This window comes from Pleurodeles waltl, chromosome 6 (assembly GCF_031143425.1).
Source record: "Pleurodeles waltl isolate 20211129_DDA chromosome 6, aPleWal1.hap1.20221129, whole genome shotgun sequence".
Lineage (NCBI taxonomy): Eukaryota > Metazoa > Chordata > Amphibia > Caudata > Salamandridae > Pleurodeles > Pleurodeles waltl.
The window spans coordinates 875,854,851-875,880,698 of NC_090445.1; the positions used below are offsets into that span (position 1 = coordinate 875,854,851).

Sequence of the window (25,848 nt, forward strand, 5' to 3'; positions counted from 1 at the left end):
TTTAGGTCCTACATCTCTATCTTCCATGTTTTGCTGTTTTTCATTCTTTCTTCTTTGTTATAACATGGCTTTCTTGGAAGTCCATACGAGATAGTGTAGTCAACTGAGACATCCATACAACTGCAGGAATCTGCAATTACAGAATTTATATCAAGCTGTAAATAATAAAAACAGGCTCTTGGGAAATGTTTCAGGGCGTGGTTTGCCCTAAAATGGTATTTGTTTCTATTGTTGCAAGATAGTCTTTGAATTCATCTCATGTGGCAGGGCATTTCTTGTAATGGATAAACTGATCCAAACCGTCTTCGGTAAACACATCCTTTTTCTTATCTGTTATGCAAAGGTTAGCGGAACAGTTGTTTACAATCTCTTGCAATACGCATTTTATAAAACCTGTAACTTTTTTGAAGCAGTGGAAGCTTGCTTGAGTAATAGTGACTATTTTCCATGTAATTAAGCCAAATACTTGATTTTGACGTTAATTTTCGAAACACTTTCCGGATATGCATCCCCGTCTGGCAGGTGGAATACTTGCAGCATGTCTTTAGGCTTTTATATGGTATTAGCTGGTGTCTGGCATTCAAGGGCAGCAATTGTCCAGGTGTACATGTACATACGTTTTGCTCAGCTATTAATTCATAGGATAATTTCACTGACAATCTAGCATGTGCCGTTTGAGGCAAAGAGTAGGAACCCTACTACATTAGGCTACATTTTGGAAATTAGTTTCCTACAGCCAGCACCTGTTGCAGGGTGCAAGACCAACAGGTTCTCTTATGTTATGGATTCCAGTTGTTCCAAAATATAGTTCGGAGTTTGGCATAACACATCCTGTTCAGTATTTAACTTGCTATTTTGTTCCTGACTACCTCTGAGTTGAGAAATTTCACATCTTGAGAAAGTCCATTTAGTGTTTTCCACCTGCTTCCTCTATCTATTGAAGTAGGCCAAGTTGATGCATCAGCGATGCATTACCGAACGTTGCATCATGACGAAACAAATTATATCTAGTACTTTAAATGTCGTGTACCAAGCATTTGGTGTACTGCCCACTTGGTGTTATGTATGGTTTTTCTAAGCATTAAGGAGCATACTAATGCCTTCTATCAATTAGAGATGAATACCAGTCTCTTGTTTGTAATCTTGTATGTATGACTTTTTTTTATCTTTAATCAGTGAACTGCCTGCTGCTGATGAGCTATTGGGTAGTTCTTAGATCAGGTTGATCAAACCTACTTCAGTTATCGGTCGTCAAAGCATCTTGTTTCTTTGTAGTTATCACAAATGCCGATACCAATTCTGACAAAGAAGTTTACAAGAGGGATGCATGTGGCATTGGCATATACATACAGGAATTTGGCAAATATCCATCCTTTTGTTACAGCAATCATACTAGCCGCTCAGATTTCTCCCATAAGGTATAATATGATAAGGCACACAGTCTTTCAGTAAAGCACTACAGGCCACAACTATGAATGCCCACTCGTGCTATAAGGTCTGCACCAGGTCAGCACCATTCCCTGAACATCCCCTCTGTGACAGATACTCAGCTGAACTAGATGGTAGTCTCACCCCCATGCTCAGCCTGCACACGTGTGCACATGCGTGTGCTCACATGTTCCTGTGTAACTGGCACAGAGCCTCTTACCCTAGCACTGCAGCAGCGGCCTTATCTTTAAACGGGGAAAACAGCAGTTATCAATGTGTCCTTTTCCATAAAATTAATGGTGAGTGAGACTCAAGTAGTTAGGCTCACTCACAATAAAATTCCAAAACTGGGTAGTCAAATAGTGAAGAATCCATGGGGGGCAAGTGTGCGGGATTCAATTTGCTATAACCAGGTAAACTATTACCTCATGGAACCTTCCTGAGAAATTGATATTGATTTAACACGAAAAGAGATTTAAAATTGTTGAATGCACTTTATATGTAAGGCATATGATGGATGTATAAATGAGGTGAAAGATGAACTTGGTTTAAAATCTTATTGGCATAATGCCTCTTATAGAGGGAGGTGCGTTTCTTCATATTATCTTTTAAGATAAATATGTTGTACACTTGTGTATTTGTCATTACACTGGCATTTTATAAAATTGGACCTCCGACTTGAAATTATTCCTAAAGCAGAAAATGTTACTTTCTGCTTCCAAAACAAGAGTTCCTTAGCCTCCCTACCAATCCAAGTCACTTCATTTCCAGGTGTGCCCAATTTATGATCGTGTTGTGTGATCTAGAACCAAAAACTCATGCATTTCACTTAGAATTTCTAAACACTACCAACCAGCAAAACCCAGAATGTTGACTCTTGGCTGTTCCCGTTTTGCTATATGTAAGATTAACCATTGTTTGGAGCCAAGCCCTCAAGGCCATGAAACCCACATGCTAAACAGGTGTGGACTGGCAGTGTGGTGTAAACTGGCGATGTGGCTGACATCTTGAAGTCTAGATCAGCCAGCAATGCATCCACCATGCCGAATATGAGCCATGGCTTGTTCACTGGTTTTATATTGCTCATATTTGTATGCTTATTTTGTGAACACAAAAAGGTGAGTAATGGCAGTTGCATTTTTTTGGAAATGTTGAGAGAATCCCCTGGGACTTAAGTTTTAATCTGACATTTAATGAACAGTGATCAGGAATTCTGCTTTCCAAAAATCCACCTCTTAAAAAACCTATTAACCTGTATCTAACATTCTGCCCTTGCCTTTGCTCTTGATAGATTTTCTACAGCCCACTAAAGAGCGCCCAGAGACCTCGGCAGCTATGGCAAGAAGAATGGTGATCAGTGCCCTGGGAGTCCGAAGCAAGCAGACCAAAGTTGAGCGTGAAGCAGAACGACAGAAACTCAAAGAAGCAAGAGGTGAGGCAAGAGCTAAGTTAACTTTATATGGGGCGTGGGGTGGCCAGGTCATGATTTGACAAGGCTTTTCAGCTTAACATTTGCATTTCATAACGTTTACTTTAAGAATATGAACACATAAACTCCTAAGCATGTACAGTTATTAATCAATATCCTACTTTTTGAAATGTGTTAGAAATTGGGTTTCTGGTTAGCTAGGGTATGCACCTAAGCAAGACAGAACCCACCACTCTAGTCAGGTACACACTTAAAATAAGTTGTGCTCACCCCCTGGTAGGTTGGCACAGAGCAGTCAGACTTATTCCAGACATCATGTGTAAAGCATTTGTGAAACGCACTCATACCAATGACACAATAAATACACCACAAAAGAGAGTCCACACAGGAGTATATAAAAATATTCACATATTGTACATAAAACATAGACCAAAACAACATAAATCAGTGATTACTTTGTGGACAATGGTCAAACATCGGAATGAGTGGAATAAGATAAAGGCTTGCATGTTGCTCATAAAAACACCACTCCTGTGCATATTTTGCAGTCACATCATATATTTCTCATTATCCTGATAATGCAAGGCATAAAACAACATAATAAAGTATGCACTGAGGGCATAAAATGCAGCAGACAATGAATGAGAACATATAAATCATTAAAGGTCGTCATAAGCACCGTAATCACAAAAAATCAGCATAAACCCATCAGCAACAGTAAGCCCGTGTAGGCGAATGAATCCCTGCAAGACCCTAGGGATCAGCGCACCTGGGCGCCTCTTAAACATAATACGCTACCTGTCCTTAAAGATTGTTAAATACGGCAAGGATTGCAATATTGAACGGTAAGCTTCACACTGTCACCTGATACTAGTCAAGCACCCCTAGGTATGGCCCAAACATCCTGGGTCCCCTTGTGCAAAACAATGAAGTGTGGATGCCCGCGAACATGCTGAGCCGCTGTGGCTAAATGCAGCTTTCTAAAACAATGGCTGATGCCACGGTGTGTCCAAGACCCTTAGGAGCCTGCTGTAAGTGAAGCTTGCCCGCATGTTGAAAGGTAGATGAGGCTGTGCTTGTGGCAACTTCTATAGCTACCATGCAGCCTCTGTTGACGATCTTTAACCACCAACGAAGGAGTGCGTGCCCAGCGTAATCTGGCGACTGGCTCCATCCCTCAATGGGCCGGCTTATGACGCCCTTCTGGTTGCTCTGGCACATGTGCTGCCGCGCTGATCAGGGGGGAGAGGTCCTAAGCCGTCGCCATGCTGATATCTGGAATGCGCTCCACGCGCTTTGGTGCAGGTTACAAGGGGGTCATGACAACTAACGCTCACCACATGGCAGCTTAGAGCACTTATAAACCAAAACGCCAGGAAGGTGAAACACGCACCAGGCGCTGATAGAGACCCACATTGCTATCAATGAGTTGCCAAGTGCTGGGGTACACGCTTTCAGTATGAGAGAAAGTGCTCATCCCGTGCTGCTGCATCTACATACATATGGGGCATCAGGCAGTAAGGACCACAGTGAAGCGCTCACCATGCAGTCGTCAGAAGTGTAGCGAAAATGCTCACCACGCACTGGTGTGCACACGCAGTGGACAGCAGATAAGCAGGCCAGCACATCTAGGCAGGTAAAAGGGAGGAGGTGGTAGTTCCTCCTCACTTCTTCACTGTGCCTAAGGGAATCCAAAGTCAGGGTGCTGCTGGCAGCAGGGCAACAAGCAGAAAAGCCATCTAAGGAGTCATTTATGCTCCCCAGCAGCAGCACATAGCAGGGCAATAACAGAAGAGCAGTCCATATGAATCCTTTGTCCTGTCCAGCCATCCTTCAGACAGAGGTTCAGTCCCGGTTTCAAAAGTTCTCTAAATCATAGGGTCACAGCCCCTGTACTTATACTCAAAGTTGTTTTGATCTGGGGGAAATTCAAAAGAACCTTAGAAGTGCACAACACCCCCTTTCAACCTGTCCTGGCTCCAGACATCAGTAGGGGGGAAACAAGCCTTTGTGTGATAGAGAGATACAGCCTATACAAATGTAAGTGCGCCCACTTCCCTCTCCCCGAGCCCAGGAAGACCATTTAGTATGCAGATGTAATCCTGTTAGACCCCAACCTTCCCTGTGTGATGGCTGTCTGGAAAGTATGAACAAAGTCCAGCTGTCACTGTACCCTAGACGTGGATTGAAGTCAGTCTGCAAAGCACAAGAGGCGTAAGCACAGTGAATGTCAACCTTCTAAAAGTGGCATTTCTACAAGAGAAATGGAAACGCCACCTGCATCAATAAGCAGGATTTCTCACTACCATTGTAAACATACCAAACATGCCCACACTACTCCTCACGGATCAGAAATTACCACTTAAGTACCTTAAAAGAAATTCCTAATGCTAGCCTATTAGAAGAGTAGGCCTCAGAGCAGTGAGAAATCAAATAGGCTGTTTGTCCCTACCTAGACTTGCCACACAATGAAGGCACATGACCTACCTTTTATCTACACAGCACCCTGCCCCAAGGGCTACCTTAGGGGATGTCCTATTTGAGTAAAAGGGGAGTTTCAAACTTGGCAAGTAACTTTAAATGCTAAATAATATGCAAATGGGAAGAAACGTTTAAGGGAAAAATAGCGCTCCCAACAATCCCCTCTTGAGTAAAAATAAAATATTATTAATTGAAGTACGGTGCTCTCAGCCCAGGAGGATCTTCCCCTACCTCCTAAATGTGTCAACACAGACACAACACATTACTAGCACAGAGACTAAGGCACACGTAAATACATTTCTATCTATATAGTCAATAATTACTAATGTTCATATTCAAAATTTCAATAATCCAATTCACATGAAACATATATATAAATAGAGATTCGATGGAGTCCTTGAAGTGAAGAATTCATCTTTAATGAAAGACAGAGACAGCCAACACGTGTTTCGTCATAGGAGTGAATACTCCCCGTGACTTTTTCAAGGCTAAATCTGGTATAGCACAAGCCAACTTTGTTGACACAATAAAGTATTCCAAACGCTGACCCCGTATAAGTGGATCCATGCAACGTAATGATGTATAAAGAACCCCTCTCGTCCTGGCTTATTTAATGTAGGAAAAACGGAGCACGAGTACATCGCTCCGAAAAACTTTAAATGCTAAGTCAACATGGCAGTAAACTGCACATACAGGCCCTGCAGTGGCAGACTTGAGACTGGTTTAAAAGGCTACTTCTGTGGGTGGTGCACGCTGCGTTGTAGGCCTACTAGTAGCATTTAATATACAGGCCCTGGGTACAGGGGATACCACTGTACAAGTGACTTGTAGGCAAATTAAATGTGGCAACCAAGTGTATGCCAATTATGCCAAGTTTAAAAGCAAGAGCACATGCGCTTTAGCACTGAACAGTAGTGGTAAAGTGTCCAGAGTCCTAAAGCCAAAAAAAGGGGGACAGAAAAACAGGAGAAGAAAGGAAAAAAAATAGGGATAACCCGCCAAAAAGGGCCAGGCCCAACACAATGTGACACAGTTTTATAAATGAAAAGTTGCATAATGGTTTGGGTGTATATTTTGCCCTCTGTGTTTCAACCTTGACCCCAAAAGTAAAATAATTTGCAAAACATTTTGTAAACAATTCCTAAATGTTTTTCAGTAGAAGGAACTTTAAACAACTCAGTTTAAAATAAACATCTAGGGTGACAGGCATGCATTAGCAGCTTAGAGAAACAGCTTCTGGACCTATCAAGGTCCCAGTGACTGAAAGTAATTAAGAACAGTATAATTTACTCCTTTTCTTCTCTGGGAATGAAAATAATCTACGAATGCCAAAGGTGCTGTCCCTTTTCTTCAAAATGTTGGCCACAGACTTGATCTGCTCCCCATTGCCCTGTGCATTTTCCTGGGCATCAAGACTGCTAGTGCTGTGGGTAAGTCCCTGAGACAGGCTTCTGCACCAATCACCATTTGAATGAAGACCTAACATTTTTAGAACACGTTGAGGAAGCATGATCTTGTAGCTGTTATGACTTAGAGGGTTAGTCCACTTTAAGATAACACCAATGACTATAAACCAACAACGCAGACTGTGGAAGTACTTCACCTCTCCCTCATGTCTAACTGCTTGCTTGGCTCAACAGACAATTTCCTGTGCAAACATCAATGAGTTTGTAGTTTTAATACAATGCACAGCAATTCTGAGTATGGAAGTAAAAGACATATGGTTATTTCCTTCTTAGGATAGGAGTTCAGTGTGGCTGTATATATGAAGAAGTAAACATGGTATCTTCTTTCTCATCCCATTAATGGCACTGTGACGGAGATATTAGAAGATATCAAATATAATTCATCCAGAATGGATTTCAATTATGATAAATTGGGAATAGTATTGAAGGCAGAAGGACGAATAGGCCAGTTAAACTCGAAAAACAATTTACTTTTGAAAGTAGTCAGTGTCTACCTTTTTACGTCTAACTGGAAGCTTGCTATAGATAGCAAAATACTAGCAATTGAACGTATCAACAAGGAGCAGGGTGTCATTTGTGGTTTGCTAGAGTGTACAACTTCTCTTATACTCTCTTTAGCTTCCTTGAATAGTCCCTCCTCCATTTAGCAGCTAATGTGTTTAAAAACAAGCAGTAACTTTTTAACGGTTTTGTATGCTATCTGAATGAGTTTTCACAACTTGTCCAACCCCTTATCCATCAACAGCCTCTTATAGTTAAGGAGGGTCATCTGGCTGAGAACTTTCAACCCATAGGCTGTCTCATCTCGCTACCACCATGATAAAAATGAGTAGTCCCAAAGCCATCTTTTCTTCAAGCATTTGGCTGCAGCAGGAGCATGTGTAAGGTTCTCCTGCCTCATTTTGCGCATTCCATTGAGCAGACAAAATTGCCCTTTTCTCCATGCCACTGGGATTCCTGCTGGAGCATGACAGAACACCCTTGCCGTTCTCGGAACATCAGAACTGAACCCAATAAGTTAAGATTGCCTGTCAGCTGAAGGCTGTAAAGGGCACCCATATATTACTGGTGGCAGAAACGCACATTGTGATGCATCTCTGGCCTTTGACAGTAGCACCCTTAAAATCATGGCTGCATTCTGCCATGTCATGTAGGCGTTCTTGCCCTGTGAGGGATGAACCCCTGGCATATGATGCCTGTTTATTCCATATGCAGTGGTTGCCCCTTTTGTATGGGATATTAGAACCTTGATATTAGTAGCTGTACTCAAGCTCATTGAAGCATACAAGGACAGCACTGTGCCAGCTTGTGCAGAGGCTAGCACATGGACAAGCGCTTTACTGATGTACCTTAAGTGAAATAGCTTTGTTCGATGGCATCTGTCGCTGTAGATACGCATGTTTTGCAATAGCTCGCCATCTGGTGTTGGGCCGGAGTGTTACAAGTTGTTTTTCTTCGAAGAAGTCTTTCGAGTCACGGGACCGAGTGACTCCTCCTTTTGTCTCCATTGCGCATGGGCGTCGACTCCATCTTCGATTGTTTTTTTTCCGCCATCGGGTTCGGACGTGTTCCTGTCGCTCCGAGTTTCGGAACGGAAAGTTAGCTAATTTCGGAAGATTTTCGTCGGTATTGTTGCGTTCGGGATCGGCGTACTTAGATTCAACACCGCATCGAAGATCGAAGAGCTCCGGTGCCCTTCGGGGGTAGTTTTTCGATCCCCCGTCGGGGCCTGGTCGGCCCGATCGCGTGCTGAAGAACGCCGATGGAACGGACCCCGTTCCGTTTCTGCCCCAAATGCCACAATAAATACCCCTATACAGACCAACACTTGGTCTGTAACCTGTGCCTGTCACCTGAGCACAGTGAAGACACCTGCGAGGCCTGTCGTGCGTTCCGAAAGACACTCCGAGACCGTCGAGCCAGAAGACTTCAGATGGCGTCCGCGCCGACAGCCCACCGAGAGTTCGAGGAACAGGAAGAGGAAGGTACCTTCTCGATCCAAGAATCGGACTCCGAAGGATTCGACGATACACAAACCGTGAGTAAGACGTCGAAAACCACACAGAGGAAGATTTACAAGGCCCAGGGGACGCCACTGCCATCAGGCCATGGCTCCACCCATAAATTCGGTGACCGACCGTCGGCACCGAAAAAGGCCCAAACAGTGCCGAGATCGTCCGACTCCGGTCGAGACACCGGCACGCAGCCTTCTCGGGACCGAGAAAGTGCTGGAGACAAGCCTCGACACCGAGATGCCGGTGTGGACACGGCTCGACGCCGAGACAGCGGCACCGAAGAAGATCGACGCCGAGAGGTTTCGGCCCCGAAAAAGAAAAAAGTCACCTCGGAGCCGAAAAAACACGCAGACAGGGTTTCGGTGCCGAAACAAACTGCAAGCGACCCAGCTTCAGGCTCTTATACAGAAGAGCACTCGCTAACCTCACAAATGCAAAAGCATAGGTTTGAGGAAGAGCTACAATCAACTGATGTGGACCATACGCAAAAGCGTATTTTCATACAGCAGGGGACAGGAAAAATAAGCACCCTTCCCCCCATTAGAAGAAAGAGAAGGTTGGAGTTCCAAACTGAACAGACACCACAACCAAAAGTGGTGAAAAGAGTTACCCCACCACCCTCTCCTCCGCCCGTGATTAACGTCTCACCAGCACGAACTCCATCACACTCCCCAGCTCACACCACCATAAGCCAGGGTGACCAAGATCAAGACGCATGGGACCTATACGACGCCCCAGTGTCAGATAACAGTCCGGAGGCATACCCTACAAAGCCATCTCCATCAGAGGACAGCACTGCGTATTCTCAAGTGGTGGCTAGAGCAGCACAATTTCACAACGTAAGCCTCCACTCAGAACAGGTCGAGGATGATTTTTTATTCAACACACTCTCCTCCACCCACAGCTCATACCAAAGCCTGCCTATGCTCCCTGGTATGCTCCGGCACGCAAAAGAAATCTTTAAGGAGCCGGTCAAAAGTAGGGCAATCACACCAAGGGTGGAAAAAAAGTATAAGGCGCCTCCTACAGACCCGGTTTTCATCACTACACAGCTGCCACCAGACTCTGTCGTTGTAGGAGCAGCTAGGAAAAGGGCCAACTCTCACACATCTGGAGATGCACCACCCCCAGATAAAGAAAGCCGCAAGTTCGATGCAGCTGGTAAGAGAGTCGCAGCACAAGCTGCAAACCAGTGGCGCATCGCGAACTCCCAGGCACTACTTGCGCGCTATGACAGAGCCCACTGGGACGAGATGCAACATCTCATTGAACATCTGCCCAAGGACTTACAAAATAGGGCAAAACAAGTGGTTGAGGAGGGACAGACCATTTCCAACAACCAGATCCGCTCCTCCATGGACGCTGCAGATACAGCTGCACGGACAATTAGTACATCTGTAACTATCAGAAGGCATGCATGGCTCCGAACGTCTGGATTTAAACCAGAGATTCAACAAGCAGTTCTCAATATGCCTTTTAACGAAAAAGAACTGTTCGGTCCAGAAGTGGACACAGCGATTGAGAAACTCAAAAAAGATACGGACACTGCCAAAGCCATGGGCGCACTCTACTCCCCGCAGAGCAGAGGGAATTACAGCACATTCCGTAAAACACCCTTTCGAGGGGGGTTTCGGGGTCAGAGCACACAAGCCAGCACCTCACAAGCAACACCGTCCAGTTACCAGGGACAGTATAGAGGAGGTTTTCGGGGACAATATAGAGGAGGGCAATTCCCTAGAAATAGAGGAAGATTTCAGAGCCCCAAAACCCCTACTACTAAACAGTGACTCACATGTCACTCACCCCCTCCACACAACACCAGTGGGGGGAAGAATAAGTCATTATTACAAAGCATGGGAGGAAATCACTACAGACACTTGGGTTCTAGCAATTATCCAACATGGTTATTGCATAGAATTTCTACAATTCCCTCCAAACATACCACCAAAAGCACAAAATTTGACAACACACCATTCCAATCTCCTGGAGATAGAAGTGCAGGCACTATTGCAAAAGAATGCAATCGAATTAGTGCCAAACACACAAATAAACACAGGAGTTTACTCACTGTACTTTCTGATACCAAAGAAGGACAAAACGCTGAGACCAATCCTAGACCTCAGAGTAGTGAACACTTTCATCAAATCAGACCACTTTCACATGGTCACACTACAAGAAGTATTGCCATTGCTAAAACTACACGACTACATGGCAACTTTAGACCTCAAGGATGCTTATTTCCATATACAAATACACCCATCGCACAGGAAATACCTAAGGTTTGTATTCAAGGGAATACATTACCAATTCAAGGTACTGCCTTTCGGATTAACAACCGCACCAAGAGTCTTTACCAAATGTCTAGCGGTAGTCGCTGCACACATAAGAAGGCAGCAAATACATGTGTTCCCATATCTAGACGACTGGCTAATCAAGGCCCATTCGTTAATAGAGTGCTCAAATCACACAAATCATATCATACAAACCCTCTTCAAACTAGGGTTCACCGTCAATTTCACAAAATCCAAAATTCTGCCGCGCAAGGTACAACAATACCTGGGAGCCATAATAGACACATCAAAAGGAGTAGCCACTCCAAGTCCACAAAGAATTCGAAATTTCAACACCATCATACAACGCATGTATCCAACACAAAGGATACAAGCAAAGATGGTACTACAACTCCTAGGCATGATGTCTTCATGCATAGCCATTGTCCCAAACGCAAGACTGCACATGAGGCCCTTACAACAGTGCCTAGCATCACAATGGTCACAAGCACAGGGTCACCTTCTAGATCTGGTGTTAATAGACCGCCAAACTTACCTCTCGCTTCTGTGGTGGAACAACATAAATTTAAACAAAGGGCGGCCTTTCCAAGACCCAGTGCCACAATACGTAATAACAACAGATGCTTCCATGACAGGGTGGGGAGCACACCTCGATCAACACAGCATACAAGGACAATGGAACGTACATCAAACAAAACTGCATATAAATCACCTAGAACTTCTAGCAGTTTTTCAAGCACTAAAAGCTTTCCAACCAATAATAGTTCACAAATACATTCTCGTCAAAACAGACAACATGACAACAATGTATTATCTAAACAAGCAAGGGGGGACGCACTCCACGCAGTTAAGCCTGCTAGCACAAAAGATTTGGCGTTGGGCAATTCACAACCAAATTCGCCTAATAGCACAATTTATACCAGGGATCCAAAATCAACTCGCAGACAATCTCTCTCGAGATCACCAACAGGTCCACGAATGGGAAATTCACCCCCAAATTCTGAACACTTATTTCAAACTCTGGGGAACACCTCAGATAGACTTGTTTGCGACAAAGGAGAACGCAAAATGCCAAAACTTCGCATCCAGATACCCACACAAACAGTCCCAAGGCAATGCCCTATGGATGAACTGGTCAGGGATATTTGCTTACGCTTTTCCTCCTCTCCCTCTCCTTCCTTACCTGGTAAACAAACTCAGTCAGAACAAACTCAAACTCATATTAATAGCACCAACTTGGGCAAGGCAACCCTGGTACACAACGCTGCTAGACCTATCAGTAGTACCCTGCATCAAATTGCCCAACAGGCCAGATCTGTTGACACAGCACAACCAAAAGATCAGACACCCAGATCCAGCATCGCTGAATCTAGCAATCTGGCTCCTGAAATCCTAGAATTCGGGCACTTACAACTTACCCAAGAATGTATGGAAGTCATAAAACAAGCCAGAAGGCCATCCACCAGGCACTGCTATGCAAGTAAATGGAAGAGGTTTGTTTGCTACTGCCATATTAATCAAATACAACCATTACACACAACTCCAGAACATGTAGTGGGTTACTTGCTTCACTTACAAAAATCTAACCTGGCTTTCTCTTCCATTAAAATACACCTTGCAGCAATATTTGCATACCTGCAGACTACCTATTCAACTTCCCTATATAAGATACCAGTCATTAAAGCATTCATGGAGGGCCTTAGGAGAATTATACCACCAAGAACACCACCTGTTCCTTCATGGAACCTAAATGTTGTCCTAACTAGACTTATGGGTCCACCTTTTGAACCCATGCACTCCTGCGAAATACAGTTCCTAACCTGGAAGGTGGCATTTCTCATCGCCATTACTTCCCTAAGAAGAGTAAGCGAGATTCAGGCGTTTACAATACAGGAACCTTTTATACAACTACACAAGAATAAGGTTGTCCTAAGGACCAATCCTAAATTTTTGCCAAAGGTTATTTCACCGTTCCATCTAAATCAAACAGTGGAACTTCCAGTGTTCTTTCCACAGCCAGATACCGTAGCTGAAAGGGCACTACATACATTAGATGTCAAAAGAGCATTGATGTATTACATTGACAGAACAAAAAACATCAGAAAGACTAAACAACTGTTTATTGCATTTCAAAAACCTCATGCAGGAAACCCAATATCAAAACAAGGTATAGCCAGATGGATAGTTAAATGCATCCAAATCTGCTACCTTAAAGCTAAACGACAGCTGCCCATTACACCAAGGGCACACTCAACCAGAAAGAAAGGTGCTACCATGGCCTTTCTAGGAAACATCCCAATGCAAGAAATATGTAAGGCAGCCACATGGTCTACGCCTCACACATTCACCAAGCACTACTGTGTAGACGTGTTATCCGCACAACAAGCCACAGTAGGTCAAGCCGTATTAAGAACATTATTTCAGACTACTTCCACTCCTACAGGCTGATCCACCGCTTTTGGGGAGATAACTGCTTACTAGTCTATGCAAAACATGCGTATCTACAGCGACAGATGCCATCGAACTGAAAATGTCACTTACCCAGTGTACATCTGTTCGTGGCATCAGTCGCAGTAGATTCGCATGTGCCCACCCGCCTCCCCGGGAGCCTGTAGCAGTTTGGAAGTTACCTTCAACTATTTATATATGTATCATCTCAACCTTAAATAGGTGCATACTTAGTCACTCCATTGCATGGGCACTATTACTACAATTCAACTCCTACCTCACCCTCTGCGGGGAAAAACAATCGAAGATGGAGTCGACGCCCATGCGCAATGGAGACAAAAGGAGGAGTCACTCGGTCCCTTGACTCGAAAGACTTCTTCGAAGAAAAACAACTTGTAACACTCCGGCCCAACACCAGATGGCGAGCTATTGCAAAACATGCGAATCTACTGCGACTGATGCCACGAACAGATGTACACTGGGTAAGTGACATTTTCATTTCCTGCCAGGAAGTTCAGCCTTTGTAAATGAACAGAGGACAGCTATCTCCACTGCCAGGAGTTAATAGTGCCTGTGTGTAATACCGTCAGCTATGTCTGAAACTAGTCATCCTTTAAGTTTCACTGTTCATGCATTGTGCCCTCCTCCTTCTCCTCCTTGTTGCTGTGGAAGTGGCCAGTCTTACTTATGCCCTTCCTTCATCTGTGTGCGCACCAGCTGTGTTCCTTGCCTCTGTTACTACTTACTTCACCTTGCTCCCAGTGGGAGCCAGATATAAGCAAGTAGTTGATGAATATCTGCAGGGGCTGAGGTAGCGACCGGCATAGGTTGTGAGCTGTAGCTGATCAAGGCACACCCTAGTGTTAAAACAGCAAGAACAAAATGACAAAAAAATTGAAATGTCCAAATGCTGCAATTTTGTTTTTTATATTTGTATTAACTGAGGCAGAGAAAACGTAGATCTTGACGGTAATTCCAGGAACCAAAGCACTCATCGAGAACTTGTGAGAGGTAAATTTACCTTTCTCCACAGCACTGCTTGTCAAAGCAAGTCCTCAGTAGTGATTTAAAAACCACCCCACGTGTTAATTTTCTGTTGGTGGGTACATGTCTGAAACCTTACTAACCATCATTCAATTAAAGGTGACAACTTGTTGGTGAGAGTCGAGATGGGAAATCCGAAGGCAAGATATTATATGCCCTGATTTCTTTGGCCTTTCGAGGACGGCATTTTAGTATTACAGAAGTGTCTACAGATTTTTACGCAGTCCGTTCTGTAACACAGATTGCGCTGGCACACATGTAGTGCCATTGGAAGAGGGGGTGTTACTCATTTCTACTGGGGTGTAGCCCCACGCAAAATGAGACAGATTGTTTGCCTCTGCACCATAATATTGATGTGGGCTCAGAATGGAATAGAGTGCCAGAAGGCGCTAACTCTGCACCTTCAAGAGGTGGTGCACAGTCAGTGCACCCTCTAAAATGGTGGCCTATGGACCCCCCTACCCCAGACATCTCCTTTAGGTGAGTGCGGTCACTTATCGCACCTGCCTGTAGTGAAAACTCTATCCAACATAAAGCAGTTGGCTAATGCTTGCACAGTGAAAGGCGAAGTGGCTGTTGCATAAAGGCCCTCGCCTTTCCTTAATATCTGTAGTATAGCATCCTCTCCCCATGTGTGCCAGCACACCTAGCTAAAGGTGTGTGGCAGAGCAAACCAGGACCGGGGGCCCTTTACATAATGTTGCCCCTGGAGTGCTAAAAGCAGTTGCAACTATGTTGCAGCATCTTGTGTGATTGATGGATTCAAGCAGAACACAGTTCATTTCATCCAGCATGCACATTACTCTTGAGTACCAAGCATAACAACTATGTGAAGAAAAGAGAACAGCCTTTGCATTTGAGACTGTATGCATTTAAACTTTCACTGTGCATACATTTCTCAAGTTCAACTCCGCATGCTGTTCAAGTATTTTAAGCACCAAAACCATTTTAATAAGAAACCTGTTGCAAGTTATTCCATATCTAATTTTCAATGAAAGTAGGAGCTACCCAAATAATCTAGAAAACAAGGTACGCACCCACACTTATAATCAATGAGAATGTGTATGTATTCATGTTATTGAAATGTTGATCTGATAGACACCCTGTTGCAGATGTCTTACCTTAGAATTTTCCCTAGATGTCAGCTTGGATCTGCAGATTTTTCATGAGCCGTAGCCCTGCGTGCCATTAGGTGTTGTCAATTGGCTCCACGTTGGCGCCGTCTGTGCCAGATATGATGTCGCTGGTCCTATGTAGGTGACACGCTGATGTCCGTTCTTTTCTTTCTGCACCAGGCAGCGCCAATCTGAAGAGCGGTACCCTTCGGTCATTTTTAGACTGGCCTTTTTTCAACTTTTTGTTGAAGTTTTTTGAGTTGTTAACTCTTGGTGTGCCGTCTAGGAAGACGTAATCAAGCGCTGCAGATCCTGTCATTCGACGATGTCTGAGACGGAACTGCACAATGTGCTTTTTGTGTATTGGGAGCACGACCATGACCTTAAGTCATGCTCCAAGTGTCAGGCCATGAATCCAAAGGCTTTGAGGAAGGTCCCTGAAGCTAATGGCAACCTGATGCTCGACTCTGCACAAGTCGAGGTCCCTGGAGAGGTTGTGAAGTCCTCCATTGTCGTCATCCCACTCCAAGTCCTTTCCAAAGGAAAAAGACTTGGAGTGCTAGTCGAGTAAGTCGATGACCAAGAAGAAGTCGAAGAAAGTGAAGTGTTCTTCAATTTTACCTTGTCCATCGGCTGACAAGGGAGCGGGAGTGTTGTAGTTCTAGTCCTCTGTCTGCAGAGCCTGCGTCTGGGCCTATTGCGCTCCTCCCTGAGTTTTCGGGAGCCGATGCAACCCCTGACCAGTTAAGAGTTTTATGAAACCATGCTCCTCATTTTTGGGCAGTCTGACACCGGTGGAGCGCTTTCAGGGCCTGCAGAGTTGGAAAAGGCCCTTCAAATTCCACGGCGGCAGCGTCGACCTTGGCTCCGAGGGGCACCACCAGTGGATCCATCCTTGGGTCTGGGACGGCCATACCCTCTCGTCCTTCCCCCGACGCCAGTCCTGACATGCTGCTCTAGGTGCCACCCATGCCCCCAGGTGACGCAGTTCTCATCCTCATTGCCGACTCCGACACAGAGCTAGATGTCCTTTTAACAATGTCTATTTCATCGCTGACGGGAGCGGTGCCTCCTAGGTCGGATCCTGAGCCTTTTTCCTATGGGCTAGATTAATGTGAAGAACGGGAGAGGTCGCTGGACCCTTTGGAATACCAGCTCCAAGACTCTGTGGACTAGCATATGGACTTGGGTTAAGCCAAAAGCCTTAAAACCGTACCAGATACTGGCATGCTTTCTTCCTGTACTATGGCTACAGAGGATGGAGCGTCCTATTCTGTGGTGGTGCGAAGAGCAGCTGAGGTCTTGGATGTTGAGTTGCCTTCAGTGGCAGTCTGGATTAACCTTTTGATAGACGTTCTTCAACCTGGAGCTTCATCCTCTGAACCCCTGCTCTCCTTCATTGAAGCCCTTACAGATGTCCTACTGGGTACCTAGTCCAAACCCAGCACAGGGGCTTCTGTTAACAGAACAACTGCCCGCCGCCATCGCTCTGCTCCAGGTGGCCCAAGTTTCCTTACGCAACACCCCACTCCTGCGAGCTTGGTCATCTAAGCCTCTACCTCCCATGGAACTTTCCCTTTGGCACCCCCAGATAAGGAACACAAGAGGATGGTCACATTTGGGAAGAAGATGTTTTCTTCCGCATGCCTGGCATTGCGGCCTGTGAACACTGCATGCCTTTTGGGCCGTTATTCCCACACTCAGCCACCGTGCCACGCATGCTTCCCAACCTCTGTGTGGCTGGGGACGTGGGATCCACCGCCCTCGTGGATCACGGAGCCAGCGGTCTGGCTAGTCCTCCTAAAAGCTCCCCACTTCAGCCCCACCACCCCCAGCTGCCTCCTAACCTTCCTAGTCTGACTTTTCCCCACCAGAAACCAGTTGGAAGCAGAATTTTCCATCACCTCCTCCACTGGCAATCCATCATGGCAGACAGGTGGGTTTTAAAGATAGTCTGAAGAGGTTACTCCCGCCCCTTCAAGACTACCCCTCCACCCATGCCACCCTCCTATGATCAGATGACAGAAGATCACTTAGCACTTCTCCAAGAGGAAGTTATAGGTTCTCTTGGCCAAGGAAGCCAGAGATGGTTTCTGTGCCAGAATTAGGCCGTGGTTGCTATTCCTGCTACTTTCTGGCTCCCAAAAAGGACAAGGGTCTACGCCGTATCCTAGATCTAAGGGTCCCCCCAATCTCTTCCCTCAAGAAGGAAAAGTTCAAATTGCTCACTCAGACTCGGGTTTTATCTGCCTTGGACCCAGGAAACTGGATGGTAGCATTGGATTGCAGGACGCTTATTTCCATATTCCCGTCCTGCCTACCCACAGACATTACTTATGGTACACTGTAGGCCACAAGCACTTTCAGTTCAGTTCCAGTGGGGGCAGCATCGGGGGAAGTTCTCCAACATGTTCCAGATCTTGGAGGGAACTGCGCAAGATATGCAGTGGTGGTTAACAAACCTCCATTGGGTCAGAGGCAGATCCCTCTCCCTTAATCAAACCAGATCTGACAGTAGTGACAGACGTGTCACTCCTGGGATGGGTCAGCCATCTGGGAGAGGTAGGAATAAGAGGAAGTCTGGTCTCTGGCAGAATCCAGACTCCACATCAACCTGTTGGAGCTCCATGCGATCAGACTAGCAGTGATGGCATTTTTTTCCCCTCTATCAAGGGGAAGGTAGTGCAGATGTTCACGGACAACACCACTGCCATGTGGTATTGCAACAAGCAGGATGGGGTGGGGTCATGGACCCTTTGTCAAGAGGCTCTGCTCCTCAGGACGGGGACTGGAACATCAGGGCATTTTCCTGGTGGTTCGACAACTGGCATGATCTCTGAACGCCAGAGCAGACCAACTCAGCCGACAGGGCTTATTCGATCATGAATGGCATGTCCACCCGGAGGTGGCGCAAGGTCTCTTTCAGCAGAGGGGAGAGCCTTAGTTAGATCTGTTTGCCTCCGCAGAGAACGCGCAATGTCAGCAGTATTGTGCGTTTGCGTTTTCAAGGCAGCAATTGCTTGGCGACTCTTCATCTCAAGTAGAACTCAGGCCTCCTGTATGCCTTTCCACCCATACCAATTCTGCACAGATTTATCAAGAATGACCAGGCCCAAGTAATCCTTGTGGCACCGGACTGGACATGAAGACTCTGGTATTCTGAGCTACTGAGCATGACCATCCCTCCTTCGATCAGACTGCCCCTTCGAGATGATCTTCTGTTGCAGCAGCAGGGGAGGGTTCTCCACCTGAACCTGTCCAATCTCCACCTTCTTGCCTTCTTCCTTAACTGAGCGGCTGCAGTTGACAACTTCTGACCTTCTGTCCGAAGTCTGTGCATTAACCTTTGCAGCCAGGCGTCCTGCCACCAAAACAGTAAAAGCCGTTGTTGGAAGAGCTATGTGGCATGGTGCACAGACAAGTCTGTTGTCCCCCTTTCTGCCCCTCTTTCTGAGGTTCTGTTGTTTATCCTTTCTCTGGCCCAGCAGGGCTCTGCTACGGGCACTCTCAAATGTTATTTGTCTGCTTTTTCAAAGTTACCTGATCAGCCGTCCTTGTTCAAGTCTCCTATTGCAAATAGGTGCTTTAAAGACCTTACTCAAATGTTTCTCCATATGAGTCATACTCTGCTTTAAAATGTGCTGCGCACTGGCTAGAGGCAACCACCTGAGGGTTTGTGTGCTCATTCTGCCAGAGCTAAATCTGCGGTGGCAAAGTGGGATCTCTGCACACGTTTACCAAACACTACTGCATGGACAGTCTGGTCCGTAGGGACAGGCACTTTGCCCATTTGATCCTGAAGGACTTCCTAGTATGATATTAGTTTGCAGACCCTTCTCTGGGGATGGTATTGCTTGGGTGTTAGAAATGGGGTCTTTGGTTGGCAATCAGGTTGCCCCCTGTCTAAACCAGGACCCTCACTCTAGTCAGGGTAAAGGAGAATCACACTCAGTTAACCCCCGTTCACCCCCTTGCAGCCTGGCATGAGAAGGCAGGCTTAACTCAGAGACAATATGTATTTCTACCAACACACACAGTAATACAGTGAACCACTGTAGGAGGCTGGCCTGGCTTATAGTGGGTACCTGATGGTACTTACACCTTGTGCCAGGTCCAGTTATCCCTTATTAGTAGATTAGTAGTGTTCTAGCAGCTTAGGCTGATAGAGGTAGCTATAGCAGAGCAGCTTAAGCTGAACGAGGAGACATGCAAAGCTCCTACTATACCACTTATATCATATAGCACTATATCATAAGAAACACAATACTCAAATTTACTAAAAATAAAGGTACTTTATTTTAGTGACAATATGCCAAAAGTATCTCCGAGGATATACTCCCTTAGGAGGTAAGTGAAATACACAAAATATACACACAAACCAAAATCAGGTAAGTAAAACACTTAGAAAAGTAGTGCAAACACTGTAGAGCACAATAGAATGCAATAGGAGACAATAGGCCTAGGGGCACATATACTCCAAAAGTGGAATGTGAACCACAAATGGACCCCAGGCCTAGTGTAGTGTGTAGAGGGTCACTGGGAGTGTAAGAAAACACTAAGGGTTTCCAAGATACCCCACCCCAAGACCCTGAAAAGAAGGAGTAAAGTTACCCTACTACCCGAGAAAGACAGTAAAGTCGAGATAGGGGATTCTGCAAAGGCAACAACTGACTGCAAAGCACTGAAGACGGATTCCTTGACCTGAGGACCTGCAAAGGAAGGGTACCAAGTCCAAGAGTCCCTCAAGTGTCTGGGGGGGGGGGGGCAGGAGCCCACTAAACCCCGGATGAAGGTGCAAAAGGGCTGCCTCCGGGTGGAAGAAGCCAAAGATTCTACAACAACGGAAGGTGCTAGGAACATCTCCTTTGGTCAGAAGAGGTCCCACGGTGTCCTGGAGGATGTAGAGTTGTTTCCACGCAGAAAGACCACAAACGAGCCTTGCTAGCTGCAAGAGACACAGTTGAAGATTATGGGTGCTGCCAGGGCCCAGGAAGGACCAGGAGGTTGCCCTTTGGAGGAGGAGACCGAGGGGGCGCTCAGCAACACAGAGAGCACACGCAGAAGCAGGCAGCATTCGCAGAAGCACCTGAACAGGCGTTCAGGAAATCTGAGCATGGCGGTCATCTCACCATAACAAAAGAGGATCCCACATAGCCGGAGGTCAACTCAGCGAGTTGGGCAATGCAGGACAGAGTGCTTGGGACCTGGGCTGTGCTGTGCACCAAGGAAGTCTTGCAAAAGTGCACAGAAGCCCTAGCAGCTGCAGATCACGCAGTACACAGGATTACTGTCTGGCGTGGGGAGGCAAGGACTTACCTCCATCAAATCTGGACAGAAGGATCACTAGACTGTCGGGGTCACTTGGATCCAGTTCCTGTGTTCCAGGGACCACGCTTGTTAAGATGAGAGGGGACACAGAGGACCGTTGATGCAGAAATTTGGTGCCTGCGTTGGCAGGGGGAAGAGTCTGTCAAACCCACAGGAGATTTCTTCTTGGTTTCCAGTGCAGGATGAAGGCAGACAGCCCTCAGAGCATGCACCACCATGAAACAGTCGAGAAAGCTGGCAGGATTAGGCGCTACAATGTTGCTGGTAGCCTTCTTGCTACTTTGTTGCAGTTTTGCAGGCGTCCTGGAGCATTCAGTGGTCGATCCTTGGCAGAAGTTGAAGAGAGAAGTGCAGAGGAACTCTGGTGAGCTCTTGCCTTAGTTACCTGAAGAAAAACCTACAGGAGAGACCCTAAATAGCCCTCAGAGGAGGATTGGCTACCTAACCAGGTAAGAGCCTATCAGGAGGGGTCTCTGACGTCACCTGCTGGCACTGGCCACTCAGAGGTCTTTATTGTGCCCTCACACCTCTGCATTCAAGATGGCAGAGGTCTGGGACACACTGGAGGAGCTCTGGGCACCACCCCTGGGGTGATGATGGATAGTGAAGTGGTCACTCCCCTTTCCTTTGTCCAGTTTCGCGCCAGAGCAGGGGCTGGGGGGGGGATCCCTGAACCGGTGTAGACTGGTTTATGCAAGGAGGGCACCACCTGTGCCCTTCAAAGCAGTTCCAGAGGCCAGGAGAGGCTACTTCTCTCAGGCCCTTAACACCTATTTCCAAAGGGAGAGGGTGTCACACCCTCTCTCAGAGGAAATCCTTTGTTCTGCCTTCCTGGTACTAGGCTGCCCGGGCCCCAGGGGGGCAGAAACCTGTCTTAGGGTTGGCAGCAATGGTAGCTGTAGAGAAAACCCCCGAGAGCTAGTTTGGCAGTATCCTGGATCCATGCTGGAGCCCCAGGGATGTGTGGGATTGGCACCCCAATACCACATTTGGCTTGAAGGGACAATTCCATGATCTTAGAAATGTTACATGGCCATGTTTGGAGTTACCAGTGTGAAGTTACACATAGGTATTTACCTATATATAGTTCACAAGTGTAATGGTGTCCCCACACTCACAAAGTCCGGGGACATTGCCCTGAACAATGTTGGGGTACCTTGGCTAGTGCCAGGGTGCCCTCACACTTAGTAACTTTGCACCTAACCTCCACTAAGTGAGCGTTAGACATATAGGTGACTTATAAGTTACTTAAGTGCAGTGTAAAATGGCTGTGAAATAACATGGACATGAATTGTCTGAGCTCCCTGTGGGTGGCAAAAGAAATGCTGCAGCCCATAGGGATCTCCTGGAACCCCAATACCCTGGGTACCTAGGTACCATATACTAGGGGATTTTAAGGGTGTTCCAGTGTGCCAATTAGAATTGGTAAAATGAGTCACTAGCCTGAAGTGACAATTTTAAAAGCAGAGAGAGCATAAACACTGAGGTTCTGGTTAGCAGAGCCTCAGTGATACAGTTAAGCACCACACAGGGAACACGTACAGGGCACAACTTATGAGCACTGGGGTCCTGGCTAGCAGGATCCCTTTGACACAGGCAAAAACAAACATACATACAAATAAAAAATGGGGGTAACATGCCAGGCAAGATGGTACTTTCCTACAACCACTACAAAATGAAACCACACAGATTTAGAAAAATAGTAAATATTTTATCTAAATAAACAAGACCTAATATGATAAAAATCCACAATACATTAAAAAAAATATGATCTTAGCACTTAAAAACCCAAAAATAGTGCCTAGAGACACAAATGCTGCAATTTGATGTTAAGCGGCATCGTGATGGAGTTGGTTCCCACAATGCGACACCACTGACTCCATTTACGAACTCGTACGGACCTCCAAGTAAAGAACCTTTGTAAAACAAGTAGAAAACAGGCCGGAGTCGGGGAGCGAGGTGTCTCTGGATCTGAGGCAGCACCGGTTCCGGTGCTACGGGGCAGAGGAGCAGAGGCGTCGTGCAGCAATGCCGGGTCCTTACTGCAGAGCAGTGGAGGTAAGGCGGCGTTGGTTGCGAGGTGTCGGTCCCTTGGTACCTCCGGCAGAGACGAAGTCCGGCAAAGTCACAATGCTACGGGCGACATCATGGGGTCGCACTCGTGTGATGGGGTCACAGGCACCACAAAAGGAGTTGGGTGTCACGAACGTTGGTGCTACGACACTCTGATCTCAGCAAAGCTGTGCGGGATCAGCGGCTGCAGCGATGTGAGGCCTGTGGAGTCGTTTGGGTCGTCGCGCTTCTGCGAGGTCCACGGCTTCAGGCGTAGGCAGCATCGCGGGTTCCGTGCAGCTGCGTCCTTAGCCAAGTCGCATGGCATCGTCTGGCGTGGTTTCACAGGATTTCACCAGAAATTCACTTCCAGGGGCCCAGGAACTGGAATGCCACCCTCTGGCAAGATAGAGTTCACAGCATGTAGACTCAAAACTGGATGGTGAAGCCTTTGCTGTCCCTTAGGCTTCAAAACAGGAAGCAAGCTCTAATCCAATCCCTTTGATGTACCTCCCAAGCAGGAATGCACAACAGAGTCTAGACTCTTTCCCCTTTCACAGGCAGAAGCAGCAACTGCAGGATAGCCCAACAAAGCACAGTCTCAGGCAGGGGGCAACACTTCTCCTCAGCTTTTCTCCTCGGCTGAGGTTCCTCTAGATTCCAGAAGTGATGTAAAGTCTGGGGTTTTGGGTCCACTTCTTATTCCCCTTTCTGCCTTCGAAGTAGGCAAACTTCAGTGGAAAGCCTCTGTTCACAAGATCCTACCTTGCCCAGGCCAGTCCCCAGATACATACCAGGGAGTTGGAGACTACATTGTGTGAGAGCTGGCACAGCCCTTTCAGGTGTGAGTGACCACTCCTCTCTCCACTCTAGCACAGATGGCTCATCAGGATATGAAGGCTACACCCCAGCACCCTTTGTGTCCCTGTCTAGAGGAGATGCACAAACAGCCCAACTGTCAAACTGACCCAGACATGTAATCCACAAACAGGCAGAGCCTCAGAATGTTTTAAGCAAGAAAATGCCTACTTTCTAAAAGTGGCATTTTCAAACTAACAATCTAAAAACCACCTTCACTAAAATATGTATTTTTAAATTGTGAGTTCAGAGACCCCAAACTCCACATTTCTATCTGCTCTCAACAGGAATGTGCACTTTAATAATTTTTAAAGGCAGCCCCCATGTTAACCTATGAGAGAGATAGGCCTTGCACACTAAAAACCGAATTTGGCAGTATTTCAATGTTAGGGCATGTAAAACACAGCAGTGCATGTCCCACCTTTAACATACACTGCACCCTGCCCATGGAGCTACCTAGGGCCTACCTTAGGGGTGCCATGCATGTATAAAAAGGGAAGGTTTAGGCCTGTGGGTACACTTGCCAAGTCAAACTGGCAGTTTAAAACTCCACCTACAAACACTGCAGTGGCACGTCTCATCACTAAGGCGGAAGAATCTGGACAGCCCATCAGCCTTGGCGTGTTCTGTTCCATGGCGGTGTTCTACCTTAAAGTCCCTCCCCTGTAGGGAAATGGACCACCTCAACAGTTTTGGATTCCCACACAAGTAGGGTCTTAGCTTCTTCAGCGCCCAGACCAGAGCAAAAACGTCACACTCAGTTGCACTCCCCCTACATATCCTGGGAAGTAACCTACTACTGATGAAGGCTACAGGTTGATGTAGACCCACTTTGTTTAGCTGTGCCAACACTGTTCCCACACCATACTCTGAAGCATCAGTCTACATGACAAACTTCTTTGAAAAGTCAGGTGCCTTCAGCACGGACCCCATGCACATAGTTGTCTCCAGGGTATCAAAAGCTGTCTGGCTCAGTCCAGATCACCTTCCTTGGTTGCTTGTTAGAGGTTAACTCTGTTACGGGAGCAACAGTGGTGCCATACCCCTTCACAAACCTTCTATATTAACCTGTGAGGCCTAAAAAGGCTCTCATCTCAGTCTGTGTCTTGGGAAGGCTCCCAAGCCAGAATAGTGTCAATCTTGTGTTTTAGGGGTGCCACCTGGACTCTCCCTACAAGCAAAAGAGCAAAAACAGAGTCCAGCACACAGAAACAACCTGGGAAGTAGAGGCAAAAAGTTAGGGGAGACCACGCCAAGATTGCCAGTTCTAACATTGGGTATCTATTCTAAGGTAAGGAATCTGCAACTAAATGTCTATCAGATGGACAAGTTACTTACCTTTGGTAATGCCTTATTTGGTAGATCTAGTTGCAGATTCCTTACTGACCCACCCATCCTTCCCATTTTGCGAACTGATTTCTTGGGACAGGGACTCCCCTTTTGAGGGCTTTAGTTTTGATGCACCAGCAGTTAGTTTCTTTAGGGCTCAGCGCTACTAGCATAGAAAGTCGTGAAAAGAAACTGATGTCAGCGCGTTGGGGTGGCGCCTATATATGACCCACGATGACATATCTGTTGCTGATGACGGACACAGAGCCGATCGACGCTGCCTAACGGTGTGTAGGGGTACTGCTCAAGAAAAATCTCCAGACCCAGAGTGACGCCTGGGGGAAGTTCTAAGGTAAAGAATCTGCAACTAGATATTGTCTGTACCAGATAAGGTGTTACCTAAGGTAAGTAACATGTCCTTTGAATAAAAAAGTGTAATTCTCTTGTGTACACTTAATAAAATACTTTGTGAATAAATAATATAAAAGCTATACTCGGTTTAAATGTACCAGGAGGCCAAAATAAAGTTGGTCGTCCTCTCTCCTCTTCTCCAATACTTCTACT

The 25,848-nt window shown here is 46.2% G+C and overlaps 1 protein-coding gene across 11 annotated transcripts in view; it reads left to right on the plus strand.

Moving 5' to 3' along the window:
- R3HCC1L (R3H domain and coiled-coil containing 1 like) overlaps positions 1 to 25,848 on the plus strand; it is a 194,286-nt gene that overhangs the window by 139,002 nt on the left and 29,436 nt on the right. For 10 of the 11 annotated variants that reach the window (XM_069239650.1, XM_069239651.1, XM_069239644.1 and 7 more), the window contains one exon: positions 2,720 to 2,860. In XM_069239650.1, coding sequence (XP_069095751.1) covers positions 2,720 to 2,860 — 141 coding nt within the window. Of the gene's footprint in view, positions 1 to 2,719; positions 2,861 to 25,848 lie in introns of those variants that run through there. The other variant, XR_011204915.1, reaches the window with a different exon arrangement.